This window comes from Malaclemys terrapin, chromosome 8 (genome assembly GCF_027887155.1).
Source record: "Malaclemys terrapin pileata isolate rMalTer1 chromosome 8, rMalTer1.hap1, whole genome shotgun sequence".
NCBI lineage: Eukaryota > Metazoa > Chordata > Testudines > Emydidae > Malaclemys > Malaclemys terrapin.
Window position 1 is genome coordinate 36,739,192 of NC_071512.1, and position 16,581 is coordinate 36,755,772.

Consider the following 16,581-nt stretch of genomic DNA (forward strand, 5'->3'; position numbering starts at 1 on the left):
GTGTCATCTGCAAACTTGCTGAGAGTGCAGTCCATCAGATCATTAATGAAGATATTGAACAAAATCAGCCCCAGGACCGACCCTTGGGGCATTCCGCTTGATACCGGCTGCCAACTAGACATGGACAATGTAAAACTTGAGAGCCTACAAGTCCACTCAGTCCTACTTCCTGTTCAGCCAATCACTAAGAGAAACAAGTTTGTTTACATTTACAGGAGATAATGCTGCCTGCTTCTTCATTACAATGTCACCTAAAAGTGAGAACAGGCGTTGGCATGGCATTGCAAGATATTTACATGCCAGATGCACTAAAGATTCATATGCCTCTTCATGCTTCGACCATCATTCCAGAGGACATGCTTCTATGCTGATGACACTCGTTAAAAAAATAATGCGTTAATTAAATTTGTGACTGAACTCCTTGGGGGAGGGAGAACTGTACGTCTCCTGCTCTGTTCTACCCCCATTGTGCCATATATTTCATGTTATAGCAGGCTCGGATGATGACCCAGCATGCTGTTCATTTTAAGAACACTTTCACTGCAAATTTGACAAAATGCAAAGATACCAATGTGAAATTTCTAAAGATAGCTATAGCACTCAACCCAAGATTTTAAGAATGTGAAGTGCCTTCCAAAATCTGAGAGGGATGAGATGTGGAGCATGCTTTCAGAAGTCTTAAAAGAGCAACACTCTGATGTGGAAACTACAGAACCCAAACCACCAAAAAAGAAAATCAACGTGCTGGTGGCATTTGACTCAGATGATGAAAATGAACATGCATCAGTCCACACGGCGTTGGATGGTTATCGAGCAGAACCCGTTATCAGCATGGACGCATGTCCTCTGGAATGGTAGTTGAAGCATCAAGGGACATATGAATCTTTGGCGCATCTGGCATGTAAATATCTTGCGATGTCAGCTACAACAGTGCCATGCAAACGCCTGTTCTCACTTTCAGGTGACACTGTAAACAAGAAGCAGGCAGTATTATCTGCTACAGAAATGTAAACAAACTTGTTTGTCTGAGCGATTGGCTGAACAAGAAGTAGGACTGATTGGACTTGAAGGCTCTAAAGTTTTACATTATTTTGTTTTTGAATACAGCACTCGGCCTAAATTTTTTTGTACCTAATCCTACATTTGTAAGTTTAACTTTCATGATAAAGAGATTGCACTACAGTATTTGTTTTAGGTGAATTGAAAAATACTATTTCTATTGTTTTTTACAGTGCAAATATTTGTAATCAAAAATAAATATAAAGTGAGCACTGTACACTTTGTATTCTGTGTTGTAACTGAAATCAATATATTTGAAAATGTAGAAAACATCAAAAATATTTAAATAAATGGTATTCTATTATTGCTTAACACGGCAATAAATTTTTTTAATCACTTGACAGCCTTAGAATAAAGCAATGAAAGGGAAGGAGCCAGTGTGGTGCAATCCTCTCCCCATCCATGCAGCAGATGACTGATGAGTTTTGGCTCTTCCCTCCAGTAGCTGCCATGCACAGTATAAACAAATGTAGGAGTAAACCCTAAAAGGGGTGAGCAGAGATTAGATAAAAACAGGGAGATCATATCTGTGCATTTGGCAATCTTTCTGTCGATGCCCAGCAGTGCCTCAGATGTGCTTCAAGACACTTTCCTATGGAAGAATTTTAAAAGGTCTCATGGGTGGACAGAATTCTGTTACCAATTTTTCTAATAAACTTCAAAGTGGAGCATCCACAGGATAGAAGCCTGCATCCATGTTGGTAACAGCAACTGAGAGTTAGCAACGTGCGTTAATGTAAAGCGCTCAGAGCAAGCCCCATTGCCAAAGACATACCCTGTTGGCTGGATGAACTGTGCTGAGAGCTTTGGAACTGCCATCACAGGCATATGGAACAAGTTACACAGAGCTTTCACCATCTCCAACTTCCTGAACCCTCCAGGCATTTGACCATTCAGATACAATGCAGAGAACTCCAAATATCACATGAGGCCATTAAAGCCAAAGTAACAGAGCCTTGACTGCCAAGCCTAGTACTGCTAGGAGAGGGTAGCTCCCCTAAGGGCCAAACAAGTCCCGGCTTCATCAAGCCATGGAGAGGCTCAGTTAAAAACCTAACAACTTGGGGGGCCAGAATTCTGTCCAGGAGCCTTCCACACCACCATCATAAATAGCAGACTTTGGGGAAGTCTAGAAACAATACAAGATTTTCCCAAAGAGTTCAAACAGCCAAATCTTGTATTCAGTAATGTCATAAACCGGTACAGCCCTGTCTACATGATGGGCATATTACAAACTGATGGCAGCGCTAGTTCTGCTCCATTAGCATTAACAACCCTGGAGGACATGGTGCTCAAAATACCAGCATCTCCACTACACCAGGGCTCCCAGTGTTGCTCAAACTATAACTGAATTATAATGATTAAATGTGGTCCAGCTCAGTAATAATACAACACTGTTACCTTCTGGTGGCTGTTTAGTGGCCTGTGAAATGAATTGAGGTTTCACACGAGTTTCTAGGCTTTCGACATAATTAAACTACACTCACAATTGGCATCCATATTGACAGGCTCAGTATGAAAATCCAGGGACTGCCTAAAGCATGGAGACAGGGCTCCCTTCTCACCTCTGGAGGTGGTCCCTCAAGAGCAAAGTGGAGGTCTATTGCCAGGTGGCAATATGCCTCCATTACTGCCTGGACTATACTATCCTGGTAACAAAGAACTTCAGTCTTCAAGCCAATTTGGCACTTTTTACCAGCACTACATTTACTATTTAATTAAAATAGCTTTGTTCTCATGAAGCATGGAGTAGCCCTGGCAAATTTCAGAGACTCCTCATCTTATTGATTAGTAGAAAGATGCTGCTGCTAGTATCTTACACCTGCAGTTAGGCCATCCTTTCATCCAAAGATCCTCGAACATAACGAACCCATACACTGATTCTGTGAGGGATGCTTATTTTACAGGGAGGAATGTGAGGTATTGAGATATTGCTAGTTTCCCCAAGATCACAGACCACATCCATGGCAAAGGCAGGAACAAAGCTTCTGAGTCTTGACATCCAGCCTCCCTAACTATTAGATCCCACTGCCACAGAACAACCCTTTCCTTTTATTCTACCATAAAGGAGCCTTGCAAAGTTCAACTCACGTCTTACGCAAGGAGACTAATGGTATTTGATGGACAAGTAAAATATTAGTTTCTACATCATCATGGTAAACGGTAGGTGAACAGATCTTGAGCATGGGTTGGGACAATTTTACATGGCTTCTCAGAAGCCACATGGCAAAGCTATTGAATTAGAATGCAACCACTTGTTTATTTTCCTGTGGTTTTCCAGGATCATAGTTTTTGCTGTAGACAGACACTGAAGATTTAGCCCTACAGGAGCAGTCAGCTTTCATCCTCTTGTACATGTGCATGGAGTATTAATGTTTGGGAAATGTGAGACACACAACAATGTTCTTGTCAGCACTTTAAAAAAAGAAATCCCATTCAACAAGAATGGAAGCGGGTTGCTTTTGCCCTTTCTATGAAGGAACTAAATTCAACAAGTGGCACACACTGAAGAAAGCTGCCACAGAGCAGCCTCCCCCGTATTTGTTATTTTTAGCAATTTAGTCTGACAACGCCTGACAACTAAACATGCCGAGAATAGCGGGAGGGAGGGGGATTATCAGATACTACCAGTGAAAAAACACAGCAATAATCACTTCCTCCACGCTGAAGGAAGAATCATTTTCCATGTCTTTATAACATCACAGAGTTTGGTCTTTTTAAAATGCCACATTTAAAAACAGAATTCATCTAGCCCTACAATGGAAACGGATAACATTTCCTGAACAAAGCATTGTTCCACCCCAGCATATCATGTTTCCTTAAAAACAAGGGAAGAAAAACATTACTAGTTTTTTCTCCTAATACTGCACAAACATTGCTGAGCTAAAAAGGGCCTGTGCTCATCCTTTTAGAATGCTTTCAAAATAGATTTCACATACACAACTAATATAGTTAAACATAACAACAAGAGAATTGATATTATCAAGGCTGGAAAAATCCAATTGCTGCTAGGGAGTTGGAAGCTCCTCTTGTAAGTATGTGAGTACAGGTCATCAATCTCTGCAGAATTTAAGAGGTTGCGGTTCATTGATTTTTTTATTGCCTTATGGTCCCAACCTTGCAAGCACGTACACACAAGAAGTCCCATTAACTTCAGTGGGACTATGCACAAGTGTAAAGTTAAGCACCTTAAGTGTTTGCAGGATTAGCCCCTGCAACGGCAAAGATCATTTTCAAATGTTCATTGAATGTAAAGTGCCATCTTTGGGTTTGCACATAGAGGTCTAGTTCCTCTGCCACTGCTCACAGCTTTGCCATGCAATAGAGACACCTGAAATTCAATGGTTAAACAGAATCACAGCAATTTCATGATACTGCTACACAGAAAGCTAGGAGCAACATCAGACGCAGGCACTGGAACTATTCACAGGGAAGCAGGACCTACCATAATGAGGAGAGAGAAAAGTAGAATAGCAGAGACCTTTCTTCCTCAATCCTCGCAGCAGTAGGGAGGCTTTAGAGACCAGAGGAAAGGCAAAAAACCTCTTCTTCCTTTCCTGCAGGTCAAGGGGTTGGAGTCAGCTCCAAGTTTAATCACCTGTCTACTACCCGGGGCAAATATCTGAGATGGATCTAGAAACCACAGTTCAAGAACAGCACCCTGGTAGAAATCCCAGCACCTTTGCTCACCCCAATTCTTGCTGTTTGTATCTAACCCTGACTAATGGGTGTTTGTGAATCTTTTTGAGCTCTGGGTACTATTCCACCATTTTTCAGCACCTTAAGACCTGCATAATTTTTCTTTATACAAGTGAATTTCAAGTGCCTGCAGTGCTCCTAAAGGTGGCTTCCAATGCAGCTGAGTCTCAAAGCTATTTGCATGACAGCCTTGTTATTAATTCCATTTAGATTGAAGTTGATATAAAAGTAGGCAGTTTTATTTTTGATTCAAAGACTGGCCAAAACCCTTCAAAGTAACCTGCAATTTATTATTTTTTAACTGGGTTTGTATCCATTGCTAATAAAAGCAAAAATAGGGCAAACAAGTCCTGAAAGAGAAAGTTAAGTTTTATATTGCAGGCTCAGTGTACAGTAGTTCACTATGGCAGTGCTGTAAATGTAAAAACATGCAGCTCAAGCTCTGAAGAGCACTGAGTGGTTCTCAGAAGTACTCGGCACCCAGCAGCTCCCATTGCAACACCTATGGCCAGATTTTCAAAAGAGCTCAGTAACCAATGGGCACCCAATGTACTGAAGACCTGGCCCAGCTTCCCAGGGCTGAACACTTAGGAAAATTCTGCCCTATGTCAGCAGCATACATCTCATGCAGGCCTGATAATAGCTCTGCAATACTAATGTCTCATACAACAAACTCCCAACAATACACTGGATCAGCCCCCTTGAGGGTGGGATTTCCCAAAGCACCTAGAGGAACTAGGCACCCAACTCCCAGACTGTCAATGGTAGTTGGGCACGTGCTTTCAAAAAGCACACTCAAAATGGGCACTATTTTTAGCATGCTACCAAAAAGAGAAACTTTCAGGATTTTATAATTAATTATTAAATGAGGCTAGGAGCACTGCCTATTACTAAGGTAGCCCAACACTCAGTCGTCACAAGACCCTGTTTTCAGTTGCTTAAAAAACTTTGCAAACTTTGGACTGCAATTTTCCATGCCATGCCACAGGTTTACTTTTATTTTATTTATTTATTTATTTGGGGGGAGGGGGGGGGGAGAGAAGAGAGTGTTAAGCCAAACTAATTCAGCTATTTCCAATGTTGTTGGAAATGGGTTGAGTTGGGTATCATTCCAAGCCCTTTCTCCCACAAACACAAACATGACAAACCTAGAACAATGATGTAAATATATATTTGAGAAAGTGTTAAAGTATAATTTTTAAAACATGATTTTAAATACGCAGCCCTCACAAAGTTAAATTGTGGACCTCAAATGTGGGAGGGCATAGGCAGTGTCTAGGCAGTTGAGTGTGAAGACAGTGTCTTCACTGAAGCACTGGAGCTGTGCCACTGTAGTGAGGATGGGGAGGCGGTAAAGAAAGCAGTAGACATGGTGGAAGGTAAATCCAACCTTCAAAACCTATTCACATTTGATAATCTGAAGGTGGGGATTTTAACCTCACCATGTTTCTCTCAGTCTGATATTTCCTTTAGGATGACCTAGTGGAATCACTAAGATCACGTAAGTTTCACATTCTTTCCTCTCTACATCACTGGTTGGTTTCAGGACCAGAGAAATTCTCTCCCAGCTACTCCTGTGATAAGTGATGTAACTTGGATTCAGGTGTTTCCCTGGAAATCCTCAGCTCATAGGAAGCATCAATGTAAGACTTCAACCTTTCTCATAAGGAATCCCATGGCTCTCCTGGAACAGCCAGCTTGAAAAGTAGTTAATAGTGGATATGAATCTTCATTTTAAACAAACTGTAGAAGCTTCAGAGAACCTGGCCCCCATATCAATGGTTAAAAAGGAGAGAGCAATCCATCTGGCAGCCACTTTCCCTCTCCCACCAGTTACTGAGATCAGTCACTGCTTTTGTTACAGCCAATTCAGTGCCAATAACTGTTGGCCAAAGGCAGCTGTAAGCTTCAAAGGAGAGAAAACAACGATCAAGGGGACAGCTTTGAAGCTCTGCCTAAGAAGTAGAAGGTTCTAATTTACGAAGAACTCCACCCATTCTGCTTAACCCAGCAATCGAAGTTCAGAAGGTTAAGAACCATTTCCGAACAGGAACAGATGGAGACATTCAACTCAGGGCTTGGTTACACTCGGGAATTCACAACGCTGTGAAGCGTGAGTGTAGTCGCGCCGCCAGTGCTGCAAGAGAGCTCTCGCAGAGCTGTAAGTACTCCACCTCTCCGAAGGGAGTAGCTTGCAGCACTGCGAGCGAGTGTGCAGCGCTGCAGGCTCGGATTACACTGTCGCTTTACAGCGCTGCACTCGCTGCGCTGGGGGGGGGGGGGCGTTTTCACACCCCTGAGCGCAGCAAGTTGCAGCGCTGTACAGCGCCAGTGTAGCCAAGGCCTAAAGCTTATAGTTGCTGAAAACTGACCACAGTCTGGCAAGACTAGCAGCCTGGGAGCCCAACACTCAGTAAACAAAGGCCTATCAACTAGATTCCATTTGGCTTTAACACTGGGGCTGCATCTAATCAGGATGTTTACAGCTGCCTTTTCAGTCCCAGAGCAGCTCCAACTGTGCGATCAATGGTGAAATGTTTAGTGTGTGGTAAAAATGCCTGTGTCCTGTCTATACTAGAGCTAACTCATCTTAAAGGCTCAGGTAACATTGCCTGTTATTAAGGTTGCTGGACACACTCCATTATAAGACCCTGTTTTCGGTTGCTTACGACTTTGTCAAACTTCAACTGTTGCAGATAAAATTTTCTACGCTGGGTGTTTTTGAAAGTATCTGCTAACACGGTTCAGTCATTTATAAGAATGAGATCAGAAAAAAATAATGTTCAAATAATCTTACAGCTGTTTTGTTAAGAAACTCAGGCACTTGGATGCTTAAAGCACTACTATTACTAATGATGTTAGTCTGAGAGCATGTGTAATTTTGTGGGCAAGATAATAAGAGAAAGTTAAGGGAGGTGTCATTTGATTCATAGAAATGTACAGAATCATAATTTCAACGTGTCCCCCTCTGCAGCATGGCGGGAGGACTCGCTGCCCCGAGGTCCCAGCGCCAGGTTCTCCAGTTGGCAGAAATTTTCATAATACAATCACTGGAAATGGGTTGAGTTGGGTAACATTCCAAAGCCCTTTCTCCCACAACCCTAAAACAATGATGTAGATATATATTTGAGAAAGTGTTATGGTTTTAAAAAATGATTTTTGAACACAGGCATGTCAAACACGCAGCTCTCACAAAGTTAAATTGTGGCCCTCAACTGACAGCACTGTTATCAGTTCATGCCCAGAATATATCTGATTAATTTATTTTAATGTTACAAATTACTGTAATGGAAGGAGTGCTTCAAATTGATTTGTCATCATCGGCAAAAAAGAAAAGGTTCAGTGGTACTGATCATTAGCTTGGTTTATTATGACAAAAGAGTTGTAATGAGGCACTGGTTAAGACGTCAGCATGCAGACAGAAATTACTGGAATCCATCCGCAAACAGTACACTGATAGTTACGTAATGATGTTATATAATGTATATTAATTACAATCCCAAAGTAATTTATTACAAAATACTTCTTTTTTACTTTGGCCTTGATCATATTTAGAAGTCTATGGGGAGATGAAGAATACCAAATAGTAGTTGAATCTTTAGAGAATACCCCTGCAGAGTACCTGGTTAAACAGTGGCAACTTGCATGCTATAAGAAGCACACCCAAAAAATGAATTTGGCAAGGTTGGAGGGGAAGTACATTGAGCATTAAAAAAAAGTCAAAGATTTTGGGACAGGTGCCAACTGTGGGTGAGACTTGCCTTATACTAGTTCTCCTGGCATGCATTTAGAGAACACCTGCTTCTTCTGCGGTAACCTGGAAGTCCGAAGGCATCCATTAAGTACAGTTTCAACACACAAAAAACTGTATGAAGCAGTCACTCTTAGTGAGAATGCTGCTCTTTCCTTGACAGCCCCAGAACTCTAGCAAATTTCAAATGAAACATTAAGTGTGCTTAGTATGATTTTCCCAGAAGTAACCAAGCACCATTTAAACACATTAGGTTCTGTTAAATACCAAGAAGGAGCAATTTTAAAGCTACAGGTGAGCTTACTTGCACTAGCTACCCATTCATGCATCAGAGCTCATTAATATTATGATAATAGCAGTCTTCAGTGATGAGATAGCTAAAGATGTCACTCAAATGGATACTCTGGGTCATGATTTGTATGAAGCCTTCAAAACCCAAAGAATTATTCAGGGCTCTGTCAATCTATGGGATCCCATTAAGAAAAAAAGACTAATGGTGTGCTCAAATGCAAAGAGGGAAGTCAGAGTGAAGGTGGCAGAGACTATTACAAAGCTAACTGCAGACAGGTTGTTGCTCATCTACTGGTCAAGTCCAGATCTCAGCATCATGATCATCTACGTGAGACTTTGGGTCTACGTGAGTTCTCCACGATCAATGTTCGCATATGATGGAACAACCCATATGTGCAAGACAAAAAACAAACTAATGTACATCTTCCGTGGTCTTCCTATGCCAGCAACTACTGACAACATGACCGGTACCTTATGCCAGCAGAGGCCTTTCAAGATATCAGTCATAGATGGTATGGCTAAAGTACAAGCTGTTGACAATCTAGAAACTGTTAACACTTGCCAAGATTTGGCTGAACACTTCATCATTAGGGTACAAAGAAAATACTGGATCTATGACGGAATCCATCTCGTGCTTGACAAGTATTCAGGGGAAATCAATTAAAAATATTACCAGAAAGAAAAGACTCCATTGTACTGCACTTGTGAAATATAAAATCACTGACTCCACGAACATCTCCAGTGCCACAGTGAAGAAGTTACTGTCTCATACTCACATGAAGGATGAGTTAACCGCATACCTTGCAGGAAAAACACTCCATCATGTGAAGAATTTCTCGAAGAATTTCATTGGCGTATGACATAATGAAGCTGCTGCCTCACAGTGATCAGTGGAGTTTCTTCATAGTTCCCATGAGGAAGCTGAGTCTAAAATTATCTTGCATGTCAGCAATGTCACAGAGAGAGGTGCTACTAAATTCCAGATTTTTGCATAAGACACGGATGTTCTAGTGCTCTCTGTGAGACGCTACCCAAGACTTCCACCAGATGTTTTTGTGCCTGCTGCTGGGGTACAGAATCACTGTAATACCTCAGAGATGTGTTCCTATCACTTGGACCATTAAAAACCACACAAAGCCAGCTTGAAAGACCAAATTATCTTACTGGAGGGCATTTGATTCAACCTCCGAAGAGCATGAACTCGCCCTGAAGGTGCTCAGAACAGCTGAGACAGTCACTGAGGAAGTCGTAAATGCACTGGAGGTGTTCCTATGCCCAGTTTACCATTTGAAGATCAACATTACAACACTTGCAGAGGTATGCAGGTGCATGTTTTCCAAGATGCAAACAGAGAAAAATTGCCACCACCAAGGGATGCATTTTTACCTGCTATCAAGAGGACAAATTATCAAGCAATGGAATGGCTTCAGGTTCAGAAAGTGTATTCAAAACAACCCTTTAATAACTGTTGAGGCAGCATGGGGACTCGTGAACATCACTGACATTGGGTTTCATCACTGACTGTCCCAGCCATGAGGTCAACCCAAGCACCTCGACTCAGAAATGACAGCTGTAATTTGCAAGTGCATCTTTCACATTATTCATGGAGAGAGAATTTTCTATAAATACAGTGTTAATATTTTTCTCCAGAGCATAGGACAGCACTGTCCAGCTACACTGCCCTGGACTTCACAACCAAATAGGCATAGTCCCAGCTTGATCAGACCTGACAACCCACACTTGCTAATGTCCAAAATGTAGTTAAAATGTTATCTTGCCTCATATCATTAGCACAGCTGCCCCCCTAGACATATCTGTTCTCTCCTTTCCAATGAAAACTGAGACAGTTAAAAACAGATTTTCAAAGGTTAGGATATCTCCCTCACTGTGGATCCTATTTTTATTGGGATACTACTATAACAAAAACATATCCCCACATTAAAGAGTTTGTCATGGTGCCGACACACTCCAACTACAGATATGTGCATTACTTTTCAAAAATATTATAGTTAAAACACCACAAATGTGAATGGTAGGTACCAAGGAAATGCAAGCTTAAGGTTGTCCTATTCAAACACAACACCCAAAACTACTTTAAATCTAGGGTTACCATATCTATTAAATAAAAAAAGAGGACCCTCCACGGGCCCTGGCCCCGCCCATTTCCCCACCCCAGCCCCGCCCTAACTCCGCCCCTTCCCCGCCCCAACTCCACCCCCTCCTTCCTCCCTCCCATTCCCAGCCACGGGGAAAGGGCTGCCCCAGCGCTACCGGCTTCACAGTTTGCCGGGCAGCCCCCAGACCCTGCGCCCCCGGCCGGCGCTTCCCCAGCGCAGCTGGAGCCCGGAAGGGGAAGCGCCCAGCTGGGGGCGCAGGGTCTGGAGGCTGCCCGGCAAACCGTTAAGCCGGTAGCGCTTGGGCTTCGGGCAGCCCCTATGCCTCCAGACCCTGCACCCCCAGCCGGGCACTTCCCCTCCCGGGCTCCGGCGGTGCAGGGTCCGGAGGCATGGGGGCTGCCCGAAGCCGGTAGCGCTCGGGCTGCCCGAGCGCTACCGGCTTCGGGCAGCCCCCATGCCCGGCCAGCTCTTAAACAGAGCCGAAGAGTCAGGGGAGGAGCAGAGCCACGGAGGCTCTGCTCCTCCCCTGACTCTTCGGCTCTGTTTAAGAGCCGAGCTGCCCCAGCACTACCGGCTTCGGGCAGCCCCCATGCCTCCGGACCCTGCGCCGCCGGAGCCCGGGAGGGGAAGTGCCCGGCCGGCAGCTGGGGTCCGGAGGCAAGGGGGCTGCCTGAAGCCCATAGCGCTCGGGCAGCTCGGCTCTTAAACAGAGCCGAAGAGTCAGGGGAGAAGCAGAGCCGCCATTTTCCCCGACACGTTCGGCTTTTTGGCAATTCCCCCCGGACGGGGGTTTGAGTGCTGAAAAGCCGGACATGTCCGGGAAAAAGAGGACGTATGGTAACCCTATTTAAATCTGCCCCATCCTATCATCTGTTCTTTGAATAAAAACACTTTTCACCACATTAAATCCTCAGTCTTTAAAATGAAAAACACCTAAAAATGGCACATTCTTACTCTTCAGATCTGCTCCCTATATCTATTCAGAATCATATCGAAGTACTTTATTGAACAAAATACAAGAACCTGATTTTCAAAAGTAATGAACACAAGCCACTTTCGTTGTGTTTAATGGGAGTTGGGGTTGCTCAGCATCTCTGAAAATCAGGCCATGCATTTAAGACTTTTTTTTAAAAACACCTTTTAGTGCTATATAAGGCAGAATAGAATCTAACACATGCATCATATCTATCTCCCACTTTATCAGCAGAACTGTTAACTAAATTCTGACTGCAGATTATTTACTGCTAGAGATGCAAAGGACAGAAGCCATCTTGTCTTTCAGACTGTAGGTTGGGCTTTCAGGGCAAACAGAAGAAAAGCACCTTTCTATTTACCAACTGAGCAGATTTGATCTGGAGTAACTGAGTAAATATAGAACTCCACAGTGCCACTTTTATAGACTCATAGACTTTAAGGTCAGAAGGGACCATTATCATCATCTAGTCTGACCTCCTGCACAACGCAGGCCAGAGAATCTCACCCACCCACTCCTGTAACAACCCCCTAACCTATGCCTGAGTTACTGAAGTCCTCAAATCGTGGTTTAAAGACCTCAAGGTGCAGAGACTCCTCCAGCAAGTGACCCGTGCCCCACTTTAAGCACTTCACATTACTATTCCTTGTGCGCGTGCACACACACACACTTATTTGCCTGCTCTGCCTTCCCTATTGTTAATTCCATCTCCAAAGCTCACATTAACATATCTGACTGTTTGGTCAACTCATCATTTGCTTCCCCTAAACACATTCCTAGAGGGTATTTTTGTTGTGGTTTTTTTTGTTTGTTTGTTTGTTTTTAAGTTCTTTGCTCAAGATACTAAGAGGCAGGGTTTCATATTATTCACATATTAGGTACATTTATAAAAAGACATAATGGTAGCACTTTTGGTGCATTTTTATTTGTGCCCCTCTGAAGAATTAAATGTAATGAGCAGAGCAAGTGAACCTGGCTTGTATCCCCTGGATGTTGGTCAAGATTAAATGGATCCAAAGCCCCATTTCAGCAGTTTGAACTTGCAAAAGGACACTGAAATTACTGTGCATTTCCTATATATTTCTGCATCTCTCAAATACTCAAATTAGGTAATATGTCTAAATTACTTCTAGACTAGATAGGTATTTTCCTATCAGGAGGGTCAGCAGGATATGCATTGCTAATATTACTACCATGACAGCTGCTGCATTCTACCCAAGAGATAGCAATGTTTCAGCTGTGGATAGGAGTTCTAGTGTTGTAAGATCCTTTAGGATGAAAAGCGCTATATAAATATACTATATATGTAAGGGACACAACAAAGACTATCATGTTGACTTTTTTTTTTTAAGGTCCTACTTTCAATATCACCTTCATTCACCTAAAACTTACCTCAAGTTCTTTAATTTTCTCTTCTGCTATTTTCTGTTTTTCTAAGAGTTGGTTGTGAATTACTCCCTTGGACTGAAGGATAAACCTACAAGTGACAAAAAAAAGAAATCAGGCAGATTTACTACGGTTGCAGAGAGCTAAACTACATCAACCAAATGTTACTCACTCTCATCCTGTGCTCTGTAAGGAGAGACTGCAGAGAGATTCATTTACAGCACAATAAAAGATAATGGAATTGATCAGTCAATGGGCTGAAAAAAATCAGCTGCATAATGGAGGTGATCATCTAGTGAAAGTGGCCCAGACTTCACTCAATTCAAGACAAACTAAACACTTAAAATGAAGTAAAGGCGGATGCCAACCTTTTCTGCCTCACGCGCTGTTACCAGCCTTCTGGATGGTCTTAACGTTTAGGGAAGACACTGTACTTGCACAGCTTGCAGATGAAATACTGAAGATTTGAACCACAGAACATGTTACATAACTGTTTACGCACATTAATGGGTTATACTTCGACACCACGCTAACCTTTAGGTTTCCATGCAAGTCCTATAATTTCATTATCTCAGTTTAAGAGTTTGGATACAGAGATACACTAGATCTGTATTTCATGGCACATGGAATCTTTGCGAGCAAAGAGAAAAGACTATCTTCAGTAGGCTATGTATCTAATCAAGAATCATTAAAGGACGACTTCTTCCACGGATTGTTTATGCCTGGAGTCTGACTGACCTCTATGGTTAAGATTAGATCTGGCAAAAACTCAATTTCCATTCTGTGTGAAATTCTGCCATTTCAAAAAAGTTTTCATTCCGATACAGAACAAAAACTTGAAATTTCAGTTTCCCACAGAAAAGAAATTCTGAGATTTTTTCATAAAAAAACAAACACACATTTCAGTTCCATTTTTCTAAATGAAATGGAGTAGCCAGCTGCCCCCACCTCCCAGCTGCCTTCCATTCCTGGGGATGCCCTAGGATTCAGGTGAGCTCCCCACCACAGAGCAGGGATCCTAAAACCCTGAGAGCCATGGCTCCAGCCAGAGCCTAATCTCAGGGCAGTCCACATGGCAAGGTTGCCCAAGAGCCATAGACCCTGGAAGCCCTGAGGTCCCTGGCCTCATGACAGTTGTCATAGAGGGGCTGCTCCGGAGGAACCCTACCTGTGTTTTGTCAGAAGTTCGTTGAACTCAAGACATGTCCGAAAAATATTTCGGGTTCAATGAATTGGCATATTCCAATTAACCTTGTTCCCGACCAGCTCTAGTTAATATTAATTAATATTTTGTATGGTCACAGAAGACATGAACCTGCATAATGGCTGGGATAAGGCAAACCCTGGTTGTTCTCTCTATGGAGACAGATTTATACTTGTTTGGGTGCCCTTAACTGTGTTTTAACAGTTTCCATTGTTTAAGGTTTGTTTATTTGTTTAAAGTGAACTTTGAATTCCAATGCTTTCTAAAGTTCCATTTTGTTGCATTCATATTTTTTTAAACTGAAGCTGCAGTCACGAGTGTCTACTTCTTCCTTTTTTCCATTTGCAATCAAATTATAAAGATAAGATTCTTATGAATTACAGATGAAAGTAACAGCAAGCTTGTACAGCCATCATAAGAAAGCTGCCCCAAACTGCTCAGAGCAGTGTTCTGAGTAATCACACGGCTCAAGGCTACTCTCAGAATATGACAGACAGCTTGCAAAGAGGTAAAGGCTAACTGAGTTCAAGTAAATTTTAGGAACCTTACATAGCTTTCTTCATCCCCTCCTCTCACACACAAGGAATGCACAAGCAACGGATTAGCTTCTTCCCTACTTAGAAAGTCACCCAGAAGGATTAAAAGGAGCCTCCATAGCTCATACCATTGTGTTCAAGGTCTCTCACAGGGCTAACTAGTGTCTGGGACCATGTCTTCATGCCAGGTGACAAGTGATCATGTTGAACAGCTAAAAGGAATAGCTTTAGACTGGGCAGTGCCAGACACATGCCTCTTCTGCACAAAAGTTTGAATTCAATGTGTGGCATAATCTCCCATGACAAATGGATATTATTAACACGTTTATTCAGGGCCTGGAAGATGAACAGAACTGAAACAAACAGAAATGAGGATCCTCCTGCACAGCTTGAAAAACGTACCCAACACTAGCTGAGGATTAAGCCTGGGTGAACAATACCTGGTGCCATCACAGCCCTGCAATTTATAGCAGCAGAAGAGTTGGGTATTGCATTTAATTTTAACATGTTGCCAATTCATGCTCTCCTTAATGTGTTTTCAATCACACTTTACAGTGCTTTCCTTGATTTTGTTACACTTTTTTTTCCCTTCCTGGCTTCACTCCACTTTCTCTCTTTTATAATTCACTTGGTAGCTCTTCTTATGTAGTTTTCAACATCTCTCCTCACTTTGTCCCTTTTCCCTCCACTCATTTTGTGCGATGCTTCTCCCTGGTACCATCTTTGCTCCCCAAAAATTCCTCTTTTTAATACCATATTTCTCTTTTTATCTAATGCATCCCCTCAACTTCTCCCTCTCTCCACCTACCAGCCTCAACCCCTCCACCAACTGCTCAGACACTGGTAACATTTTCAGGCCCTAATGCTCAATAGCCAGGTGACTAAACTAAAAGGAGGGTTCTGTCTCTCTGGGTGCAGTGTCCCTGTGAGAAGCCACAGCCACCTGTGCACCCTCAGGGAAAGGGAAGGGCACTGCATTTGCATCAGCTGCAGCCCTGGATCTTAAGAAGGAGCCCCATTTCTCATAGCCTCTAGCTATCAGGTTTTGATAAATCTGAAGCTCTCACACACATCCTTTGGATAGTGGAAGAGAGAGGGAGCATTCCCCCTGCTTCTTTCCTATACTAAGCTCTTTGAGGCAGGCATTCTTTTTGTTCTGTGTTTGTACAGCACCTAACACAGCAAGATCTTCACCCATGCAGCTCCTAGGCACTACTGCAATACATATAAATCATTCCTCTCTCACACCCAAGAGCATCGTGGCTACTGTAAGGGTGATAGTGGTGGCATGTTAGGGGGAAAGGTGGCTCCAATTCCCTAAATTTGGGGGGGAAGACGGACCATAACTGTGAACAACTCCAGTAACTGCTCATTTGCTGTACATAGCTTTCCAAAGTTGGAGTAGTTCAACCTGACCATCTTCTCTGTTTCACGGCTGCCCACTGTGTTCTAAATATGGAACATTAAAACAGACAAGATTCTGGTCAATTTTCACTGCACTGCAACTTGGGAAATCTCTGAAGTTGTCCATGCAGACTTAGGAAAACTACACAGCATCAGTTTAC

General features: G+C 42.7%; 1 protein-coding gene across 1 annotated transcript in view; it reads right to left on the minus strand.

Moving 5' to 3' along the window:
• The window catches only part of PFDN1 (prefoldin subunit 1), a 56,767-nt gene that overhangs the window by 15,840 nt on the left and 24,346 nt on the right, over positions 1-16,581 (minus strand). Inside the window, exon 3 of the mRNA XM_054038588.1 lies at positions 13,283-13,367. Within this exon, the coding sequence (XP_053894563.1) occupies positions 13,283-13,367 (85 nt within the window). The remainder of the gene's footprint in view (positions 1-13,282; positions 13,368-16,581) is intronic.